Source organism: Balaenoptera acutorostrata, chromosome 3, assembly GCF_949987535.1.
Source record: "Balaenoptera acutorostrata chromosome 3, mBalAcu1.1, whole genome shotgun sequence".
NCBI lineage: Eukaryota > Metazoa > Chordata > Mammalia > Artiodactyla > Balaenopteridae > Balaenoptera > Balaenoptera acutorostrata.
This window is the reverse complement of record NC_080066.1, coordinates 18,237,189-18,262,019: the sequence shown is the minus strand read 5'-3', so window position 1 is coordinate 18,262,019 and position 24,831 is coordinate 18,237,189. Positions and strand designations below refer to the sequence as shown.

The window sequence follows — 24,831 nt, the reverse complement described above, 5'->3', positions numbered from 1 at the left end:
TATTATTCTAAGATTGGAAGGAAGAAGAAAAGAGAAAATGCCGTGACTGAGTGATGATAAAAGTCTGGTATAGAAGTATTTTCCATTTTCTGGTGCACGTACTTGGCTTGGGGAGGTTGATTCGAGAGGAGGGCAGAGTGTGTTCTTCTGTCTGTTATGGGCCTGCGTGTGTGGCCGCAGCCCTCAGACTCCCTCATCCCAGGCAGGTGACTGCATTTCTGAGGTCCAACCTGGAGGAAATGTCCTCAGTCAGCTCTTTGGTATAGACTTGGGAAAAACATTTTAAATATGTAGAATCATTTTTCTGCTACTTTTGAAAAACCAGGTGCATCATTAATTTGCAAGATCTGGTTTTTTACAAGACACCTTTTTGTTTCTTTTTGAATAGAAAGATGAAAACTACAGAAGCCTCCCACGGGACACTAGTAACTGGTCTAACCAATTTCAGAGAGACAATGCTCGCTCGTCTCTGAGTGCCAGTCACCCAATGGTGGACAAGTGGCTGGAGAAGCAAGAACAGGTAACATAAACGAATCCTTCTACACGCGTCGGTGGTGTACCTTCCTAGCCCATCCCCCAGACGTTTCCCTCCATCACAGTGATGACTGGAGATAAGTGATTCTGACGAACTGTAGTTAAGGACCAGGCTCTGCATCAGAGTGTGTGTAACATAAGTGTAGAATATTTGGGTGGTGGTTCCTGATCAAAGATTTCTCATAAGCATGTGCTGTAGATTCTCAGGTATCACCACCGTAGAGCTTGTTAGGCTGTGAGGCACAGATATTTGGTGTGAATAATACGGTTTATAGGTAGACTTTCAAGACCACCCATGAGCTCTCCTCTCGACTGAGAGGCAATTAAGTCAAAGGATCTGAAGATGCAAAATAAATTTTCTGTTATCCCTGACTTCATTTTATGGGAAAAATATAAGCTGTAGTGTTGTTTCAGCATTTAGACTACCTTGTCAGGTCTGGGGACTTGTCCTTTCATAAATGTCAAGGACCTGTTGTAGGTGTCTACGTCTTCAGAGTAGCTTAGTTCACTCTGTGGGGTAGTCACCTCCAATTCATGAAATCAGAATTGTTACCACTCAGTATACATAATGGCTTCCTGTCTTGGGAAGAGGACTGTTTGCAACAAAACTGTTGGTATGAAGACTAAGAATTTATCTGGTAAGTTTTGATGTATAAAAAATTCTTGCAGTGTTGTTTTTTTAAAGTGTTAATTGTTAGTCACAGTGTTTCTCTGTAGTAGGAACGCCAGTGTTTTCTTTGTAGTTTTAATAGTTTTGATATTAAAAATGCACTTATTTGGTTCCTTCGTCATCTATATTCTTTAAAAAGTTCATATGGATCACAAACTAGGTGAGTACTCGGTGACAGAATGTTTTGTTGTGTATCAGTTTCAATAATTTCTAAAATTATTGATAATTTGGTTGCCTAGATACTGGAATAGCTGTTTTTCAATTTACATTAATGATATCAGTGGAAAGAAACCCGAAGTGTTTTGCTGAATTCATCTCAGTCTGTGTTTTACAGCATAAGCCGCCTAAAATAGTTCTGTGTATGTGGGGTGTTTGATTATGAAACAATAAAAAAGGACAGTTTGCCTTTTGTGCCACCTGTGTTGGAATGATTTTTATCCTATAGTAAGGAGCATAAAACTTTGTGTGCTGGAAATAATTTTAAGATTTTTTTTTTTGATGTGGACCATTTTTAAAGTCATTATTGAATTTGTTACAATATTGCTTCTGTTTTATGTTTTGGTTTTTTGGCTGCAAGGCATGTAGGACCCCAGCTTCCTGACCAGGGATCAAACCCACACCCCCTGCATTGGAAGGCGAAGTCTTAACCAGTGGACTGCCAGGGAAGTCCCTGGAAATGATTTTAAATAGTTTAAAAACCGTGGAAGTTCTACTTAGGAAAAACAAGTGATAAAAACAAGTGAAAACCCAGTGATAATGAAATAGTAACACCAATTAGTTTAAAATCTGTATTGTTTTGAGAAAATTATCACTTTGAAGTAGCTTTTTAGGATTGAGATAGTTCACCTCGGGCCTGGGGTCAGACTGGCTGCTATCGGCTCTTCACCACGTGTGGGGTTTGGGCACTTGCTCACCTTGTCTGCCCCTCAATTTATTCACATAGTGGACATAGCAGATGGGTAATCATAGAGCTGGCCTCATTGGTGATATAATACCTGCTGAGGGCTTAGAGTCATGCCCGGTACCCAGACAAATTCAGTGTGTCTTAGTATATTTGTTGGAAAAACATTGGGTGCTAATACAGAACATCTAGATTGCATGATAAGGAACTACTCCTTGCTCCTTTAACAAGAAGTCAGGGGGAAGGGAAGGTAGGGGTTCATTTCTGGCCCAGTGGCCTTCTTGAGGGTCAAGGTTCCCCAGTTTCTCCCGGAGCCCTGCAGGCTTGGCTAGTCCTTTCCTGCTGGGTCCAGACCATCACATCCTTGCAGAGGAAGGGGGCGGGGCCCTTCTCTTCACTGTGACCCATTTGAAAACAGATAAGCTTTTCCTGTCTCCACCACCTCCCCCTTCCCCGCCCACCAGATGCCCTTTGTGTTTTGTTGTCCAGAATCTCATGACTTGCCTACCCCTTTCGAAATCAAAGGCAGTAAAAGTACCTGTGTTGGTTTAGACTAATTGCGTTTGACCTCCCAGTGCTGGGGGTGGAAATGGGGGTTTACCTTCCCTGAAACACAATTGTTCATCACTAAACACAGTCAGGGCTCCATTCAAGCTGAAGATGCTGAATCTGACCATTTTTATTGCAAGATTAGGAGAAAAAAATTGGCAACCTGGAGTTTCTAAAATATGATACATTTAATTACTTCTAAAAATATAACTTTGTCTTACTATTGTGGTTGTAGGCCTGTTTTTATGGGAAGTAGTATAGATTTTCTTTGTAATTTGGGGGTTTCTTTTTAAGCAAAAGGGATGCATTGAGACACAAACACCTTTTTTTTTTTCCCCCAAAACTAAGCCTTGATTGGCTTTTGTTGAAGTTATTTGAAGTATTTGTTCCATGATAAGAAAGTTAAAAAAGAAAAAAAAAGTGCTTTCTTAGTATGTGTAGCCCACTGTGAATGACATTAGCTTATTGACTCTTGAGCCTGCAATCATCTTCTTCCTTGGCTTCAGTTTAAGAAATGCTGATCCATTCATTAAATTTAATGATTTACCATCAGCAGGATAATTAACTAGCCTGAAGTCTATTTAACTGGACAGGAACAGCAAAAACAAAACAAAACCCATATTAAAACTTTGGCCAAAAGTAAGCACAATTGTTTGGGCAGAAGAGTACAAATAGGTTATGCTGGATACACTGGAAATCTAGTCCAGCCATTCTCATTTAATTGTGGATTTATTCATTTAACTGTTCCCATGAGTCATTTGACTTTAATGGCCTGATGTCTCTTCTGTGTTTTTTTTTTTTTTTGCCATTAAAAATATAGTAAAGGAGTGGCATCATGTAGATAAAAGAATATTTCATATGGTTAAAAAAAAAATCAGCGCTTGTCTTTATGCTTTGGGATCACCGGGGTGGAACTGATGTGTTCTTTTAGTTATGCCATCTGGACTGAAGAGGTCAAGAGAGTTCTAGATTGTATATGCCTCCAGTGGTTTTGTTTTTGCTCTATTTCCTACTAGAGTGCTTGTTTCTCATTATCTCTGTTTTTTGAAGGCAATTATGACCACATCAGCTTTGCCAGTGGGAATAAACAGTAGGGATGAAAAGGACAAAGGAGGGTGTGAGTGCTGAGCTAGCAGGCACCTCTGGAAGCTGAGGTGCTTTCTCTTTTGGGATTGATAAGGGGGCCGTTGAATCTTCCTTCCCTCTGTTAGAGTGTTGGTAAGTCACACCTCTGTCTCTAAAGGTAGGTGGTGTATCTGAACCTGAACTCTGACCCAGGAAGCACTTGGAGTCAAAGTCTACATGATTCCAGAATCATGACTGACTCACCTTGCTCAGATTTGCCTGTAGCAGCATCCTACATCAGGGTCATCTCAGAAGGTAGAGGACTGAGCATCTTTCAAAGACATCCTTTTCTTACCTCAATCTTGTGATTTCCTTCTCCTGGGAGCTCTCAGAGGAAGCACAGAGGATTTGAAAACTAAATGGGTTTCTGTCGTGTTGCCTTAAAAATGTTCTCCTGCTTCAGAAATTTTGACTCTGAGACCCAAGAAACAAAAAACACAGCAAACCCCCCTCAGTTTTGTTTTTTTTTTTGTAATTAATTAATTTAATTAATTTATTTTTGGCTGCGTTGGGTCTTCGTTGCTGCACGTGGGCTTTCTCTAGTTGCGGTGTGTGGGCTTCTCATTGCGGTGGCTTCTCCTGTTGCGGAGCACGGGCTCTAAGCACGTGGGCTTCAGTAGTTGTGGCACACGGGCTCAGTAGTTGTGGCACACGGGCTTAGTTGCTCCACGGCATGTGGGATCTTCGCGGACCAGGGCTCGAACCCTTGTCCCCTGCATTGGCAGGCGGATTCCTAACCACTGCGTCACCAGGGAAGCCTCCCCAGTTTTGATGTGTGACAATGCTTTAAGAAATCTGAATTCCTTTTAACGATTACCATTTCCTTGACTCTGCATGGACTATAATTTAATATTGGCAGATAATAGATCATAAGCTGCCTTTGTTCTTCTATCCCCACAGTTTATTGCAACTAATAAATTCCACAGAAGAGGAGGCAGGAACTTTACAATACATGATTGGGAGAATTTGGGACCAGAATGTAGAGGGACCTTAAGGGAAATTTAAGCTAATTGGGAGCCTGCCATTTTCACTACCTTGTCTGGGTGAACAGGCCTGAAGCCAATTAACAGAAAACACTAGGAGGTGGAAGGCACATTCCAGCCACCACTTATGCTCTGTTACAGGGGACGACTGCCCTGACCTTTAGAGAAAAGTCCATGCTTTAAGGTTCTTTCCATCAAGCAAAAACCGCATCTAATTGGCAGATTATACCGAGGGAGGCAGACTCAGGGAAAGACCTTAAATGTGTGGTGATCACGAGGTTTAGGTTTGACATTGAATGGGCCGTCCCGTCCTCTTTGGATCCTGTGAGGCTATGAGTTTTAGAAGCACTAAACTGCCTTTTTCCTTCTTATTTTGTGCACTTTTGTCACTGTCTCCAGCCACGACGCTTTTGCTCCAGGCTTTTTCATGCAGACAGAACATTTCTGAATTTTGATCACTTATTCCTTCTGAAATGAATGTGGCTAATCCAGGGATAGGTCTGTTTTTACATCAGCCTGTATTTGTTGACTCCTAGAGATTATAATTAGAAAGTAGCGGATGGTTAAATAGAAAACCTATGTAATAAAATAATGCCAGGGAATGAATGCTTATCATTGGTCCTGTTCTCAGAAAAGAAGAGTCCAACATTGTCTGCTTATCCTGATACTTTTTAAACTTTTGAAAATATTTATACATTATGATTGCTATTCACGTGCTACACAGTGAGTATAGTCACAAATCATGGAAAAGGTAAGTTACTATGAAAGTGTTTCATTTTTACGTTTCATTGTAATTTGATTAAAGCCAAAGTTTTGAGGAGCTAGAGCAGAAGTAAATTTTAGAAATTAGAACCTGTTTTGGATGTGAGTAAACAGCGTAGTGAAGCAACGTTTTTAAGCTTTTCCAGATTTTGTATGGGGATAGTTTAAAAAAATGAGTAAGTCAGTCAGTAAGTCCTCGTGTTCCTAGGTTTTGCCCATTTCACCCTGGCGTGATGAGTGACGGGGTCAGGGGTCGTGCTGTACTCCCACACCTCTCTCCGCGGTTGGTTTTTCCTCCATCCACCTGCACAGGGAAGATCTCATCCTTCCCCAAGTGCTTAAACACCTTTTCTAAATGGGGGAAAAAAAAAAAAAATCTCATCTCATTGACACTTAGAACCATCCAGATGACATAAATAACTTGTTTTCCATAATATGAACTGATCATACTTTCTTAATGACAAAATGAGGAGGTGGCTTCTTCAGAAATCTGATTCCAACAGCTGCAAACCAGTCAGTGAAATGACTGCAGGGTCAACCCCTTAGAACAAGGAAGAGCTATGGAAATTCTGACATGGGAACTGGCCGGGCTTCGTGGTCTCTGCTACACTAATGGGACAGGAGGTTAGGGTCTGGTCCTGCTAAATAGTAACTGGAATGTGGTTTGTTTGTTCTTTAGCACATAGACACTGAGTAACCAAAAGACTTGATAATCTGGTTAAAAATAATCAAAGGCCCCTGCCTCCCAATTCTGAAGTTCTACAGTTTTCTATTAAAAAGCAGGGGATTTATTAATATTATTTCCTAGTTGGCAAAGTTTCGCAGAACTTGGGCCAAAGCAAATAGAATTGTGTTCACCTCTAACAGCAGCAAATGTAGAAACTAAAAACATAGATCGTTTTAAAAATTAAGTTTAGTTTTCATTATAAAATGCCAGAGTTTCTTCATAGAAGAAACATGTCATGTTCACAATAACACCAAAAATAAAACCAAAACAACCTTTGAAGAGAGGGGTCATGTCTCCTGGATATGCCAAGAGCAGATTATCTTGTTGTGCTTTGATAATGGGATGCCTGCCATTATAATACATGTCTTAACATTAGTTGAGGTTTAAAACTGATAGTGTCATCTACGTATGTGACACATATTATTTTTCAGAAGCCCTGCACATTTTCTACTTGTATTATCAAAGAACAGCGGACTTATAGCATCAAATATAAGAACAGGACTGGAGCGCAGGGGGCTGGCGGACATTCTTCCGAGAAGGAAACACGAGTTTCGCAGGGAGCCTTGCCAGCCACGTGCAGGGCCACTTTGGATGGTGTTTTCTCGTGAGAGCGACAAGCAGCATTTTACCCTTATGTAAATTCAGTGGCACATAACTCACCGGTGTGGCCTTTTCTTGGTTGTATAAAATCTGCAACCTTCATTTTCACTATAGACAAAATGGGGGAAATAATACCTGCTATTGGCTTCATGCGTGAAGATTGAGTGAGTAACAACACATATCAAAATGCAGATCCAGTTTTTGGTGCATCGTGGGCACTTGTTAGGTGCTGCTTTGCTATCTTTATTTTGGGTAAGAATAGCCTCGATAACTCTCCCTAGTGTCACAACAGTCACTGTTTTTCTCCTGGCCTATTGGGAGTACCATTTGGGGTGCTGGGCTGGTTCATTTTCATCCCTGGTGTATTTCTAATGCCCTCATCATCCTTCCAGAATTGGATTCTTGCTTCCATGGCATCTTACCAGAATTAAAATAAAAGTTAATCATTTTAAATCATCTCTGGTTCTTTTCTGAAGAACATAATCTGACATAAAAATGACATTAGTGTTCATCTCTGTGTCTGTGTCCATTTTTTATATTCCCTTTTGGTTTTGGCAAGCATGCGTGGTTTTGATATGATTAGATCTAAGGATGCCATTTAAGAATGCTAAGTGTCTTACTAGGGTTTCTGCTTGGCCACTTTCTAAACTTCTGGGTGCCTTTGTGAAGTGAATGGAGCTCGGGAGACACAGGGCTGCCCATGGGCTTTTAGAGTGAGGGGTGCAGTTTAAGGGGTCCTAGTCAATTCTCTGTTCCTTTATGACTGGCCGTTTTTATTGCTTCTTTGGCCTATGGAGCTCAAAGCCTGCAATCAGCAGGGAAGTGCTTCAGAAATTCTACCGAGTGAAAAATCTTTGGTGGTGTGTGGATTAACCTTCACTGGGAGTCTGTTAGTAGCTGATGGTTTTCTTGCCTGTGAATACAGCTGCTAGAACTAGATGTTTTAGAGCTTGCACTGTGGATAAAGGCGCATTTTCGTTTTTAGCTACGACCCTCAGGTGCCTTTTCATAAATTCATTGCAGGCAGTCTTCAAGATTTTGTTGTGAGCTGTGTGATTAAATATGACCATGAAAAGAATACAGGCTTTCTCCTCTCTCTTTATCCCCACCCATCTATATATGTCATTTGCTTTTGAAAATTTGTTCTTTATTTCTACGCCCAGTGAGCGGGGGAACTGCTATCCTTTAAAAATCCTGGTTAAGAAATTGCATTAACATCTTTGGCTTACAGTATGTTGTTTTCACTACCCGTTTCCTGCAGCCTGCCTGTAGCAATTGAATCCCTCTAAGCCATTTAAAATTTTGGAATGTTATGATCTAGGTAGATATACTTTTTCAAAATCAGTCTTAAACAGGCTTTTTCCAGCCACCTTCAACAGGATTCTGGAATGGTCCTGAAAAAATGACCATTTTTAAGCACTAAAACATTTTGCCCAATGGTTTTATGTTCTTTTTTCCCCCACTGAGGCCTGGGTATATGTGCCCTGTAGTATTTTCATTGGGTCTGTGTATCTATGAGACTTTTTTTTCCTTCAGTTCTTCCTCCCTCCCTTCCTCCCTCCCTCCCTTCCTCCCTCCCTCCCTCCCTCCCTCCCTTCCTTCCTTTCTCTCTTTCTTTTCTCTACTCTTATGGCTGAAAGGAGGTTGTTGATCAGCTTTCTTTTTAAAGAAGAAAATACTGTAAAATAAACATGTAGTTTCCACAACATACACCTGATGGTATTGCAAGGCAGGGGGGTTTGTTTGGGCTTTTAGGTTTCACTTTATGTATTTGTAGAAATACATAACTCCTTTGTAAGAAGAACATATTACTTGAAATATTTTTATTTTTAGTAAATCAAACTTCATAAGATTAGAAGATGGAGCAATGTTTTCTCTCTCTCTCTCTCTTTTTTTAAAATAAATACCATAATTCCCAAGCTGTAAGATAAAATGGCAATGTGGATATTAATCAGAACCAAGTTAAACCCTTTGAGGAGTGCAGTGTCTCTTCCTGCCTGCGGTGATCGCTCATTTCTCTGAAGTCATTCTCCTATCCTCCTGTTCCCATCACTACATTTACAGACCTTCCTGGGCTCGTGCCACCTGTCCTCATACCTGGAGGAAGCTTCCCTAAGGCCAGCCGTCTTCACCTCTGTTCTGTCTGCCATCCCTTCTCAGTCTTAGGACTTTGCCTTCGTATTTAATTCCTCCCAACACAGTCCTGAATGTGTGTGTGTGTCTCTGCACTAGATCTCTCCGCTCAGCAGATACACGCTCCATTAACACTCCCCCTGCCCCACACGCCCTTGTCTCCCTTTTGCCTCTGCCTGGCTTACTGTCCCTCCCAGTTCACAGATTTGGTTCCTTCTTATCTTTCATGTATCCAACCCCACGCATCCCGCCCCCCCGCCCCCCCCAGGGGACCCTCCCTAATCCTCACGCTTGCAGGAGGGGGACATTCCTGCTGCCCTTACATTATTGTCTCTTCTTTCATCAGCCTTCTGTTTATAACATTTATGAATTTGAATTTATCTTTGTTTATGTCTGTTTCCATGAGCTAAAATGGCACAGGCGTTGTCTTGGTTACTGTTTGTTTGTAGCTCCGAGTCATCCCCCATGTGTTTTTGAGTGAATAAGTGTTGTGATAAATTGAAAGGAAAAAGCCCATAATATTTTTTACTTTTTCTGATACCATGTATTACAGGTGGATTCTTTGTTGGGTGGACTAGATTGGCCATTTTTATGCCATATGATGTGATATTGTGATTTTTATTAGTTACGAGCTAAAAATGGCAGATTATAGGTAAAGCAAAGAAAACCTGTTAAATATTAAGTCATGTACATAAGTAAACCTTAGAAACACGGTCATACTTCTGAGTCATCGATGTTTGGCTGCATCCTGGCTTGTGTTGCAAGTGGTGCAAGTTTTACTTCAAAAACCTTGATCTGATGGGGAGCGCGGTCTTCTTCATCCACTTATTCAGTCACTTCTCATCTTCCCCTGAGAACATCTTGTAACTGAACATGGATTCAGGTGTTAAAAGGTGAGCACCATCAGCCTGTTACTAACAGTGTCTCTGCATCCTTATAACTTTTGCTGTATCACAGTTGGTCACAGTTGCCCTGGGAAAGCCCCCTGAGGCTTTTAAGGCTTTGTCTAGAAGGTCATGGTCTTAGAGGGTAAGAGCTGCTGGGACTTACTTAAGTGAGGCATTAGTGGGACATGAGGAAAAAAAGGCCGCCTAAAATGTTGCTCAAGGTCCAACATAGTCATCAATTATATTAGCTCTAAAAATTTTAATTACTTGAATATTTAAAATATTTGATTATCAGAAAATATTAAATTACTCTGTTTATAACTAAAGTGACAGATTAATTTTCCATTTAATTGGAAAAACAATATTTGAACAAACCATTTGATTATATTTAATATTTTATAAGCAAGTGAGTTGAAAGTAATATATTCTCTCCTGAATATATATTTTATTTGTTTCAGAGCTGTTTTCTTACTGTTTAAAATTTTTTTCGCAGAGAGTGCTGAGGCTTTTATTGTCATTAGAATGAATATGAATTATACTATTACTCTGGGACCCCAGCCTGGGGAAAATGTTTTCTTTAAGAGACTAATTTTCTTATTCTAGGAACAGTGGAGTTTGGTATTTACATGTTCAGTATATAAAATATGGATATTATAAATTCTGATCTAGCATTAGCATTTTAGATCTAGTAGATAGCTTTTTGATATGGTTTTCTTCAATTCTCTGAGTAAAGTTTCTCTTGATACATGGATATTTCATATAAAATTGAGTTTTAGAAATTATTTTCAAAGAGAGGAGTGATATCCTTTGTGTCTTACGGAATTGCACAAAAAGTTTTTTAGTGAAAGGAATTGATTCTTACAAGAAGATAACCTCACATAGGTTGTAGAGAATTTTTTTTAAAATTAACGCTTATTAGGTGTCCCTATTTATTCCTTATCATCCTCTGGGCTCATTGAATATCTAATGAGATGAGTGATTAGAATTATGGGGTCTTCCCTGGTACCTTGGAAGATAGTATACTCGTTGGACTATATGGGGATTAATTTGATAGCATGATTTCTTTTTTAATTAATTAATTAATTTTTAAACATCTTTATTGGAGTATAATTGCTTTACAATGGTGTGATAGTTTCTACTTTATAATAAAGTGAATCAGCTACACATATACATATATTCCCATCTCTCCTCCCTTTTGCGTCTCCCTCCCACCCTCCCTATCCCACCCCTCTAGGTGGTCACAAAGCACCGAGCTGATCTCCCTGTGCTATGCGGCTGCTTCCCACTAGCTATCTATTTTACATTTGGTAGTGTATATATGTCCATGCCACTCTCTCACTTCGTCCCAGCTTACCCTTCCCCCTCCCCATGTCCTCAAGTCCATTCTCTACGTCTGCGTCTTTATTGCTGTCCTGCCCCTAGGTTCTTCAGAACCTTTTTTTTTTTTTTTTTAGATTCCAAATATATGTGTTAGCATACGGTATTTGTTTTTCTCTTTCTGACTTACTTCACTCTGTATGACAGACTCTAGGTCCATCCACCTCACTACAAATAACTCAATTTCATTTCTTTTTATGGCTGTGTGATATTCCATTGTATATATGTGCCACATCTTCTTTATCCATTCATCTGTCGATGGACACTTAGGTTGCTTCCATGTCCTGGTAAATGTAAATAGTGCTGCAATGAACATTGTGGTACATGTTTCTTTTTGAATTATGGTTTTCTCAGGGTATATGCCCAGTAGTGGGATTGCTGGGTCGTATGATAGTTCTATTTGTAGTTTTTTAAGGAACCTCCATATTGTTCTCCATAGTGGCTGTATCAATTTACATTCCCACCAACAGTGCAAGAGGGTTCCCTTTTCTCCACACCGTCTCCAGCATTTATTGTTTGTAGGTTTTTTGATGATGGTCATTCTGACCGGTGTGAGATGATATCTCATTGTAGTTTTGATTTGCATTTCTCTGATGATTAATGATGTTGAGCATTCTTTCATGTGTTTGTTGGCAATCTGTATATCTTCTTTGGAGAAATGTCTGTTTAGGCCTTCTGCCTATTTTTGGATTGGGTTGTTTGTTTTTTTGATATTGAGCTGCCTGAGCTGCTTGTAAATTTTAGAGATTAATCCTTTGTCCATTGCTTCATTTGCAAATATTTTCTCCCATTCTGAGGGTTGTCTTTTCATCTTGTTTATAGTTTCCTTTGCTGTGCAAAAGCTTTTAAGTTTCATTAGGTCCCATTTGTTTATTTTTGTTTTTATTTCCATTTTTCTAGGAGGTGGGTCAAAAAGGATCTTGATGTGATTTATGTCATAGAGTGTTCTGCCTATGTTTTCCTCTAAGAGTTTTAGAGTGTCTGGCCTTACACTTAGGTCTTTAATCCATTTTGAGTTTATTTTTGTGTATGGTGTTAGGGAGTGTTCTAATTTCATTCTTTTACATGTAGCTGTCCAGTTTTCCCAGCACCACTTATTGAAGAGGCTGTCTTTTCTCCATTGTATATTCTTGCCTCCTTTATCAAAAATAAGGTGACCATTATGTGCATGGATTTATCTCTGGGTTTTCTATCCTGTTCCACTGATCTGTATTTCTGTTTTGTGCCAGTACCATACTGTCTTGATTACTGTAGCTTTGTAGTATAGTCTGAAGTCAGGGAGCCTGATTCCTCCAGCTCCGTTTTTCTTTCTCAAGATTGCTTTGGCTCTTCGGGGTCTTTTGTGTTTCCATACAAATTGTGAAATTTTTTGTTCTAGTTCTGTGAAAAATGCCATTGGTAGTTTGATAGGGATTGCATTGTGATTTCTTTTTTTAAATTAAAAAAATTTTAGAATATGTTAGTTACTTGATTTTTGCAAAGGTAATATATTCATAGCTCCCAAATCAAACATTATACATGGATATTACACAATACTGCCTCCAGCCCCCAGCTCACCTCCCCTTATGCAACCACTGTTACCAAGTTTCTGTGGATCCTTTCAAAGGATACCATTCTTTCATGAGCAAATATGAAACTATATTCTCTTTTCACATTTTTACTTAAATACTACCTATCATCTTCTGGGCTTTGATTTTTCTGCTGAGAATGGGTGGGTGATCTTTTTATATGGAAACATAAAAAGGGTCTATTTTTGAAAGTTTATTAATTTTCCTTTGTACAGATGGGACGTTTTCTGCTGATGAGCATGTCGATTGTTTACTGTGTTTTGTTCTTGCAAACAACAGCCCAGTGAATAACCTTTGTCCTTCAGCCACTTGGCATTGAGTATCTCTTGGATAGAAACCTAAAAATGAATTGTACATTTGTGGGTTTGTACGAGAGTATATACATGTATAACTTTGATGGATGTTTCCAGACTGACCTCAGTAGATGCTGGACCAAGTTACACTCCCACCAGCAATGCCCAGGAGACCCCGTGCACTCTGTCATGTCACGTTACAAAATGAGGTTCTGTGAAATCTGTTCAGCTGATGAGATATGCCTTTGAAATCATTCCCTTTCCCCACTCTCTAGAGCATAAGGCTGTTGACACAGTTTGCAGCTTGTGAGCTGAGAGTGGGCTTCCTTTCCTCTTAGGGAGAACAGGCCACTCAATCCCTGTCTTCCTGGGAGGAAAAGGAAGCCTTGGCATAAACAGTGGGGGTAGGGTGGGGTGGGGAGGGGGTTCTTGTTACTCCTTCACAGAGTAACACGGAGGAAGCCCAGCATAGTATTAGTTTTGATGCTGCTGTTTCTGTTGTGGGTGGATCTTCCTGCCACCCCTTTACGGACATCGCAGCGCTTCTCCCCTGCACCCCCAGTGCTGCCGGCTCCCCTGAACTTGTTTGGTCTCCAGATTCATCTTGCGCTTACATCGCTGGCCTTTTGAACATGCTTCTCAACTCTCCCCTTGCCTCTTCCTAAGTCGTCTCCCCCTGGTCAGAACTTGGAGGTCTCCACCTCTGGAGATGTCCTGACACCTGCCTTCCGTGGCCCATTATCCTATCCGCCTACTCCTGCCCAAACCAAGGGAAGGTGCACCCAGGAGCTTTTATTCCCTTTCTTTCCATCATGGCACTTACCATGTTTCATTTTAATTATGGTCTTTCTTTTTAATGAGAGCACAGCCCGTATTTGTTGCTCAGGGTTTCTGTTTGTGAGGGGGGCATGCCTAAACTTCTGGTGGCATTAAATCTCTTTTGCAACCTTTGCATCTAAGCAGACCTTACTTTCACTGAATGCTTTTGTAATTGTAAAGGGCTACATACTTGTAATTTGTGTATCTAAATGGTTCTTCTCTTAACACATTTTTATAGCCAACATTTTGATAAAAAATATATTATTCCATAGATAGTATATCTTTCCTTACAGTGAATGTTTAACTTTTCAAGAATCTCTTCTAGATTAAATTGGGAAAATTTTGAGGGGAGGGCAAGGAAAGTTCGATTATATCAGCAGAAATCTAGGCTTTTGGATTTACTCCTATTTTAAGTCCCCAGAGGGACTAATTTTCCTGAGAACTTTGTATTTTAATCATAAACATACCCGATTCAGTAATACTTTCATAAACCTTTGGCTGAGAGTTTGGCATTAATGTCCTGAACTCATAGAAAGAGAAACATATTTTTGTGGATTGGCCAAGAAAAACAGGTCTCAATTCAAATAAAAATAATGTTTGTTATTTTAAAAAGATTTTTCCACTGAGTTATGTGTTAAACTTTTTGCTAATTTAGTTGTCTAATATTGCACACGATTTAGGCAGTGATTTGATATACTTTCTGTGGCTCAATATAGTGCCTATCTGAATTTTTAAAATTTTGCTCTTGAGTAGGAGTTAAGTTGAATTAGGGTACACATAATTATTTAACTAACTTTTATTATTATTTTGTGGATTTTTATAAAAAGATAAATCCCATGTCTTATTTCTTTAAATAGATTGGAAATCGTAAAATATGCAAAGGACTTTTATTGATGGTGAAAATGCCTTCTTTAAGGTACATGTGCATTTTCCCTTCTGTAAGTGACTGGACCAGCATTTTGAATCTACTGCATCCCTGGAAAATCTTTCTCTTGGCTTCTCTGACATTCTGTCTCTAAGCTCAGTCATTGTTTTATTTGCAGAAATGTCTTTCTTCTGCTCTTCCCGTGTGCGTGCATGCAGGTCATTTTTCTAAATGGGATTTTATGTGCTCTTCCTTTGCATGACCTTTCAGTTTCTCTTCCCATCCCTCCAGCTTTGTGTTTCCCACAAATACTAGCCGACTACTTCTGTCTAGATGTCTTTGAGCTCTCTTTACACTTTCTCCCAAGCAGAGGGAAGTGGTCCCTAGTCTAAAGGGCAGTGTGAGTTGAAACCCCTTGCTCTGGACCTGACTCTCCATCGATCTGTGCAATCCATCACAGCCTCTGTATGCCAGAATGACCTCACCCCGTGTGAAATTGTCTGTAGTTAATTTTCAAATGTTTCCTAGAGCTAGAAAATTCTATAACTGTCAGTGACTTTCTTGTTTCTTGTCATTTTGCCATTGGTCTCCCAGGTTTCAAACTTATTTTGTTTCTTTTTCTTTCTACTGCTTCTTGCTTTATCTGTTGCCAGGTACTACATATTATACCTTTAGTCTTGCATATATACATGTTCTTTCTACCTTCTAGCACCTGTTCTCACTTCAGCCATACTCCTTTCAACTGGACTGATGTAACATGTGTCTCCCTCTACCACCTGCCCCGTCTTTAAGTCAATGCTGCACATTCCTATTTGCTTAATCTTTCAAACCACTGTTTGTATTGCATCACCTCCAAGTTTAAAGGCATAAAAAACTCCCTCCTGCAGTGATTTAAAATTAACCTCATTAGCTTGGTGTTCTGTATACTCTGCAATCCAAAATCCAAGTTAACTTCTTTAGACTTCATCTCCTACCATGACCTCATGCATATCCTATGCTCTGTTGGACTTCTGTGCATTCCTTTTAAATAAATATTCCTTCTGTTAAATAAATATTCCTTCTATTTCTTCTATTCCTCCAATGTCCCCCCACCTTTTGAATCAGTGTTGTGTCGTTAATTACTCAATCCAGTCTCTGATCACGTGTTTTGGATGCTCGCTTTAAGATACTGCCCTGCTTGAGAATGGAGTGGTTGGAACAGGGGGGAGACCAAAATTGGGTCCTAGTTCATGCTTCTTAATGGGACTCTTGAATAAGCTGCTTAATCTCTAGCTTCCTGGAGGGGCAGAACCTGGATGGAAATGGTCACTTAAGGAAAACCAATATTCCAAAAGTCTGTCTGGAAAACAAGGAGTCTGGTAAAATTTTGAGGAAATCCAAATCATTGATTTCAGTTAATGATCTTTACGCAAAATACAGATCAGTTTTCATCCCATGACATCAGGGGTTATTTTCTCGCTTTTGAGTCAAAGATGTTCTGGTGCTCTGTGTGGAGCTCCCTGTGCGGAGGCTGTGTCATGTGCTCCCAATCAGAGGCTCAGATTTGATTCCTGCCTTGAGGGATTGATTAGTCTGACTGCTCTGAACCGCCCTTTGCTGATCTGGACTGTTGGAGGAATTACCTCTTTCTTACTAATAAAGTTCAGAAGCTTTAATGACCTTATCACAGTGGTTTACAAATTATGCTCCTGACCAGAAAAACTTAGATTTCTGTTGCCCTTAGCTGTGTGACCGTGGTCACTTTGATTTGACTCTTCAGTAAAATAATATAGCTCAATAGTCAATAAATGTTACTTTAATTACATAATATGTTAGTCAAATCCTAATATAAAAGTTATTGCTATTCTTTGCCACACACCCTGTCCTAGTGATTGCTTTAAATTTTCAATAGTCACGTTCTATCATTAGGAACTCAACTTCCTTCTTATCTTTAAATATAAGGCCTTGTTGGATAGAATAATAAGCAAATTACATTCAACAGTCTATTCTACTGTCAAAAAATGTAGTTTTTTTTTTTTGTATGTGAAACAAATGTGTAGTATTTAGTCAAAATAATTCCGTCCCTGCTCTCAGATGCCTTATAGTCTCTTGGGGCGACAGAGCACCGTGATCCTTGTGTGCTTCTGGTGAGTAAGAGGTGGGTGAAAGGCATCACAGGGACATTTCAGTGCATGTGACAGTTGGACGGATATTTAGGTACTCTACCCCAAAACACTAGGACTGCTTTGAATAAATAGATGGTATTCACTTTGGATCTTGAAAGATGACAGTGGTACCCCGGTAAGGCCAGATTACAGAAAGATGAGCATAGGGGAGGTTTTGTTGGTGAGAAGTCTGGTGTGATGGGAGTTTAGTGTTCATGTGTGGACAAGATAGATATTAGAAGTTAAATTGGGTCCAGATGGTGTGGAAGTATCCAAATATATATTATGCAAATACAACATTGATGATGGAGAAAAGGGGTCAAATCTGTCACATTGGTTCAAACAGCAAGTTTCTTTACCCGTTACAGTCCACTGAAAATGGATTTCAGAAGAGAAACCCCCATTAGAAGGATAAGAAATAATGTCCTAGATCCATGCTGTTGCAGCAGAGATGAAAAGAATAAATTTGATAGGTACTAGGAGGTAGAATCAGTTGGTCTTGGTAGTAATCGAGATGTGATTTTCTATGGCTGAGATATTAAAAACGGCTCACAGCAATTTGAGTAGAATGAAGGGCCAGGCACCAGATTTCTAGGGGGTTGAGGGATAAATGGGAGGTATAAAACATGAAAAACTAAGAGAAGAAGAGGAAGGCGTTTTGATTTTTTAAATGATGGGAGGGGTTGTTGCTTAGTTGCCTGCTGATATGAAGAAGTCATTGCTCATTGGGATAGGGCTGTTCGCTCAAAATTTAAAGTTAAAGAGAACCTTGATTACCTTGCATTAATAAGCCAGATTTCATCAGGCTTCATATTTGATTAGTTCCTCCTGGAGTCTTTAAAAGATCCTTCTGGTTTCTACTGACCTGAATGGTTTTGTGTTACTGGAATATATCTTGTTGTCTGTTTCTTCCAACAGATTACTATGAATATATTAAATAACATTAGGCTTGATTCTTATCCCAAGGAATTCTGACTATTAAAATCTCTGTTCATTCTAAGGAACTTTTTGTTTAGCAGAAAATATGATATGGCTGGTGATTTTATTTTTTACCCTCTGCATGTGTTGCTCTACATAATGAATATGAGTTGCTCTACATAATGAGATGATGGAACTGTTTATCATCAAACTTCAGCTTCTTTCTTCTATTGTTTTTCTACTATTAGGTAAGATGTTAATGTATAACTAATTGTACCTTATGGTATATACCACTTGCAAGTACAGAAATATATCTGAGCTTCAGAATAAAGGGGAATTTAAGAGTTAATCTTCAGTCAGTGGTGAGCTGCTATTTGCTAGAATAATATTGCTTAGGGACTTCCTACGAATAAGAAGATAAAAATTGGGCCAGGGTTTCATGGTTTCTTTTCAATTTCTCATGTGACTTAAAATTTGCCAGGTTGTTAATATTTGAATTGTAATAATGATTCTGTGAATTAAAAAAAAATCATTGGGATTTTAAGGTGGTCTGGAAAACGTGGGTGATTGTTGTATAATTTAATGTCTTGATACTCCAGTTCTCATCAAAACAACTTTAATAATAACAAAAACATGGGCTGACTTTTTTTTTTTAACCCCAAGAGTCTGTGTGTGTGTGTGGTTGTATATGTGCATCTCTGTGTTGTATTTAGTTAGGGTAATTAATTTTTGGTTAATAATTACAAGATATACTATTTCTTAACCTTTACTGTGCTAAACTGTTTTTAAACTAAGAGCTTGTTTATTTTATTTTATTTAGTTTTTAAGAGATAAAATTGATATATAACATTGTGTAAGTTCAAGGTGTACAAAATGTTTATTCGATACATTTATGTTTTGCAATATGGTTACCACTGTAGAATTATCTTACGCCTCTATCCACATCACATAGTTATCTTTTCTTTTTTTGTGGTGAGAACAATTAAGATATAGTTTCTTAGCACCTTTGGAGGTTGTAATACAGTATTGTTGACCATACTCACAATTCATTAACCCCCAGTGCTAAGCTCTTAATATGCATTGTCCTTATACAGAACCTATAAGGTAATGTTTAGCATTATTATCCCCATTTCCTGGATGAGAAACGTGAGCCTTAAGAGTCATACAACTTGCTAAAGGTCACACAGGGAGTACAACACTTTGCATTCAAGTCAAAGTCTTCCTGGCTCTAAAATCCATTCGTTCTATCATCTAGTTAATGATAACTGCATAGACAAAGATAACTTCTTAAACTGAGATTCACAGGGGTGGAGCTGTTGACCTGGGGTTTGTTTTGGGAAGCCTGTGAGGTCTGTTCCTTGATTGCACAAGCTTTCTTAGGGTCTTTTCTCTGCTTTTCTGCCTGGAATGCGCTTTCCCCAGACTTACCCTTGCTTAACTCTCCCCCCCCCCCCGCCCCCCGTCTTTCAAACCTGTGCTCAGATCTCACCTTCTCACTGAGACTTTCCGAACCCCTGTTTAGGACTGTAAGTTGCTACCCCTGCCGAACCCCCCACTTTCCCTGCCTTTTTCATTCCCAGTTCCCCTGGCCGTACTCTATTTTTACTGGCACTTTCTCACCTACATGTAATTTGCTTATTCATCACATTTATTGTAAATTTTCCATTCCTGCCTGTTAAGATATGTTTCAGGACGGCGGGACTGCTGCCTGTTTTGTTCGCTCCTGTGTCCCCAGTGCCTTGGGCAGCGCCTGGCACACCATAGTCATTCAATCATTGAATAAATAAATAAGTGGCTACATGCACGCGAACTCCCTGCATTCATAAGGAAGATAATACCCCCCCCCTTTTTTTTTTTAAACTTATCATTATTATTTTATTTATTTATTTATTTATTTTTTGGCTGTGCTGGGTCTTCGGTTCGTGCGAGGGCTTTCTCTAGTTGCGGCAAGTGGGGGCCACTCTTCATCGCGGTGCGGGGACCGCTCTTCATCGCGGTGCGCGGGCATTTCACTATCGCGGCCCCTCCCGTTGCGGGGCACAGGCTCCAGACGCGCAGGCTCAGCAGCTGTGGCTCACGGGCCCAGCTGCTCCGTGGCATGTGGGATCCTCCCAGACCAGGGCTCGAACCCGTGTCTCCTGCATTAGCAGGCAGATTCTCAACCACTGCGCCACCAGGGAAGCCCCCCCCCTTTTTTTTTAATGAGCTTGTTCCTAGGGAAAGCATCCATGGCTTTTTTCAGGTTCTTACTTTATTAGACTGCACCCTGCGTCTGTCCCAAGGGGTGGTGATTCATATGCTCATTAACTGAATTAATAAAACATGGAAACAAAATCACTAACTTGAAAAAAAAATGCATCCCCATGTTCATTGCAACATTATTTACAGTAGGCAAGGTATGGAAACAACCTAAGTGTCCATGGATGGTTGAATGGATAAAGGAAATGTGGTGTGCACGTCACACACACACAGTGGAATATTATTCAGCCATAGAAATAAGGAAATACTGCCATTTGTGAAACATGGATGGACCTCGAGGGCATTATGCTAAGTGAAATCAGTCAAACAGAGAAAGACAAATACCACATGATCTCACTTATATGTGGAATCTAAAAACAAAAACAAAAAACCAAATTCATAGATACAGAGAACAGATTGGTAGTTGCTAGGTGCAGATGCATGGGGGTGGGCAAAATGGGTGAAGGTGGTCAAAAGGTACAAACTTCCAGTTATGAAATAAATAAGTCCTAGGGATATAATGTACAGCATGGTAACTACAGTTAACAATACTGTATTATATATTTGAAAGTTGCTAAGAGATTAAAGTTCTTACCACAAGAAAAAAAAATTGTAACTGTGTGGTGACGGACGTTAACTAGATTTGTGGTGATCACTTTGCAATATATACAAATATCAAATCATTATGTTGTACACCTGAAACTAATATAATGTTATATGTCAATCATATCTCAATTAAAAAAATGGATACCAAGTTTTCAGCTGTATATGATACAGAGAAATCAAAAATATCAAGAACTAGCACATACTACTAGTTCATTTAAAATTTTTCCTTGGAATCATTTTGAAAAGATAAATTGTGTTTTACATTTTAAAATTACAGATTGAAGAGTAACAAAATTCATGTTGACATGTATATATGTTTGAATGCCATCATTTGAGACAGCAGGCCAAACTGTGGGGCTTAATGCTTCATAAATGCTATAAATACACAGTTGAAGTGACCAACTGTGGTCTGTATCTTCTTTCTGAGAATATACACCTATGATGTGTCTCAATTCAATTCTGCAAGAATAATTGTACATGTAAAATATGTAACAAACTGAGCTGGGCAACGAACATCTCCTGGTCAAAGGGACGATTCCTGTCCTTAGTCAAGTAAATGGCCACAATGCTGTATAATAAGTAAGAAATAACAGGAGCATGTGTGCAAATGTAAACATATAGTTGAGGCCCACTGAGTTCTGGGGTCTTGGTCATGAGCCATTTGGTCACTTCTTTCATTCTCTTAATGATCATACACCCTTGTTTTGGCCATGTGTCTCCCACACATGAACTGGTTGTTAAAAGTTTGAATGCTGTTAATCAGAGTATATCATTTAATAAAACAAGTAGGAATAAAAATTCCTCTTCACTTCGGTATATTGGCTAAATGAAGCCCTTTTTACTGAAATATTTTTGACTCATTTTCAAAGAAAATGAGAGTAGTTGTCTTCTTATAAATAGATGCTCACCCTCACTGGGAATCATGGAAATGCAAATTAAAATCTTGATTTTTTTGGCTATAGTTCAGCAAAAAAATTTAGCCGAAAAATTTTAGCAATCCATTGGTTGCAAGGATGTGGCCCTATAGGCACACTTGCGTGCTATAGATTGGAATGTACTTGATGAAGCCTTTCTGAAGGTGAGTTTGGCAATATCCCTCTCTGATTTCAAAATTTTACTAGTGGGAATATTACCTACAGAGAAATGTTTGCTCATGGATAAGTATGTTAATTGTTACAGTAGTAACAATTAACATACAAAAAATATAGAAACAAGCTACTCTTGTCCATTAATGGAGGAGTAACTATGTCAATTATTCTATATTGTATTGAGGGATACTCTGCAGCTATTAAAAGAATTCAGGTAAAAATATCTGTATAAATATTGAAAGATTTCCAAGACATGTTGTTAAGTGAAAAAAACAAGTTTCACAGGGTATATATAATATGTTCCATTTCATATAAAAATTACACCTGCATATATGGGCATCTCACGTATATACTGTTATAGAGAGGGAATTGGAGGGATATTTTCCAAATTACAACTGTGATTCATTTTAAAGGGGGGACTTGTGGAGGTAGCATGGGGCTTCCATGTTTTATTCTGTGTACATTAACACCAGTTTAATCTTTTATGAGATGACGTGATGATGGGGAAACACTCCTTATAACATTAAAAAATTTTGCTAAAGAGACACATACACTCCAATGCTGAGGTGAGTTGGTTTCCCTTGCTTCAAGGAGCATTTCTTTCTTTTTTTTTATCATTCATTCATTCATTCACTCATTCATTCATTCATTCACTCATTCATTCATTCATTCATTTATTTATGGCTGCATTGGGTCTTCGTTGCTGTCCACCGGCTTTCTCTAGTTGCGGCGAGCGGGAGCTACTCTTCATTGTGGTGTGCGGGCTTCTCATTGCGGTGGCTTCGCGTTGCGGAGCACGGGCTCTAGGTGCAAGGGCCTCAGTAGTTGTGGCACGCAGGCTCAGTAGTTGTGGCTTGCAGGCTCTAGAGCACAGGTTCAGTAGTTGTGGTGCTTAGTTGCTCCACGGCATATGGGATCTTCCTGGACCAGGGCTCGAATCCGTGTCCCCTGCATTGACAGGTGGATTCTTAACCACTGCGCCACCAGGGAAGTCGCCAAGTAACATTTCTTTGTATTACTTCTCTCCCATTCTTCCCTCAACGCCCAACATCTTTAACATTACTGGATGATAAATTTTAAATTAATATTTTAAAATTTTACCCTATTATTTTTTTACATTCAATTTTATAAATGCATAGCACCTTTTATTTAAAAGTTTAATGCATTCTCAGAGGACAAGATTGGAATCACTTGCCCTCTGAAAACAGCACACGACCAGCTAAATGCCCTCATGTCTCGTGCCATGATTTGAAGGTAGTCACTCAGTAAACACTAGTAGATTAAAGATTTCTAAACAGATTAAATTAATTTTCTGAAGAACTGTAAACATGGATGTTTAAACAGACCATGAATTTATTTGCTGTCATTTATGAGACAGAAGATTAAGTCTGGTAGAATAAGTTACTCCTAATTTCCATCAGGAATGTGGATAATGTCCAAAATAAAGAATGTATAGCTGTGTGACAAAGGATGGGTTCCTTAACCACTCTGAGCTGCAATTCTCTATTTGTAGAACAGGAACAGCACGGATATAGGGCCTGGCTCATTCGTGAGGATGTTTAATATTATCACCACTGTCAATAAATATTTTCCCTCTTCCTACCCATCTTTATCCTCTGAGGTAATTATGTAAAGTTCTTTTCAGTGTTTAACTAAAATATCTATAAGATAAAAAATAAAGTGCTTTGTTCAAAATGTATGCACTTAACAGGTATAATTTGTTTTTTTAAATAAATTTATTTATTTTTGGCTGTGTTGGGTCTTTGTTGCTGCTCATGGGCTTTCTCTAGTTGTGGTGAGCGGGGGCTACTCTTTGTTGCTGTGCATGGGCTTCTCATTATCGTGGCTTTTCTTGTTGCGGAGCATGGGCTCTAGGAGCGCAGGCTTCAGTAGTTGTGGCATGTGGGCTCAGTAGTTGTGGCATGCGGGCTCTAGAGCTCAGGCTCAGTAGTTGTGGCTCACGGGCTTAGTAGTTGTGGCATGCGGGCTCTAGAGCTCAGGCTCAGTAGTTGTGGCGCACGGGCCTTAGTTGCTCCGTGGCATGTAGGATCTTCCCGGGCCAGGGCTCGAACCCTTGTCCCTTGCATTGGCAGGCGGATTCTTAACCACTGCACCACCTGGGAAGCCCAACAGGTATAATTATTAAACACTGAAAAGCAATGTTACGCTCAAGGCCACTGCTTTTAGTTGTTTTGCAGAAGGGGAGAATTGGGGTGAAGTACAGCCTGTGCTTTGCACCCCAAGCCAGATTCTCCAAGGGGACCCCTTTCTCTAGTCTCACTTAGGTGCCGTAGAGATGCCAGATGCACTTCGGTGTCCAGTCTCTTTATAACTGGCCTTTTAGGAAATTCAAGTTCCATTTTAGATAAAAATTGTCCTTTGCTGTCAGAGTGGCGGTGGTCATTGTTAGAAAGTCATTGCTTGATGGTACACGTGGTTCCCAACTTAGGATGGGTCAGTACACGTTCGTCAGAAACCTTACTTCGAATTTTGAATTTGGATCTAGTCATGGACGTTTGCGTCCGCTCTCTCCTCTCTCGTGTTGCTGGGCGGTGGCAGTGAGTCGCAGCTTCCAGTCGGCACGTGATCTGGAGGGTAAACAACCAGTACACTGACAACCATTCTGTTCTTCTCTTTTGGTACAGTGTTCAATAAATTACATGAGATATCTAGTATTTTATTATAAAATAGGCATTGTGTTAGACAATTTTTCCCAACTGTAGGCTAATTTAAGTGTTCTGAGCACATTTAAGGCAGGCTCGGCTAAGCTGTGATGTAGGTTAGGAGCATTAGATGCATTTTGGGCTTATGATATTTTTGACTTACTATGAGTTTATTGGGACAAACCCCATCATAGGAGATCTGTAAAGAATAGTTAAACATCTGTTACATGAATGGCCTTACTAGGATATAAAATAAAACTAAGAAATAACCTGGCCACGTGTGAATAAGTGTCAGACAGAATGTTGGTACTTTATATTATGGATATTTTAAATTAATCTTCTAAGAATTCTTTCCTTTCTTTCTAATCTTCCCCAGTACCA

General features: G+C 39.4%; 1 protein-coding gene across 16 annotated transcripts in view; it reads left to right on the top strand.

The window, feature by feature from the left end:
* Nucleotides 1-24,831, top strand: part of PARD3 (par-3 family cell polarity regulator) — a 635,042-nt gene that overhangs the window by 304,520 nt on the left and 305,691 nt on the right. For 12 of the 16 annotated variants that reach the window (XM_057542615.1, XM_057542611.1, XM_057542613.1 and 9 more), the window contains exon 5: nucleotides 389-520. The exons of the other annotated variants lie outside the window; for them this stretch is intronic. In XM_057542615.1, the coding sequence (XP_057398598.1) occupies nucleotides 389-520 (132 nt within the window). The remainder of the gene's footprint in view (nucleotides 1-388; nucleotides 521-24,831) is intronic. 16 annotated transcript variants of the gene reach the window in all.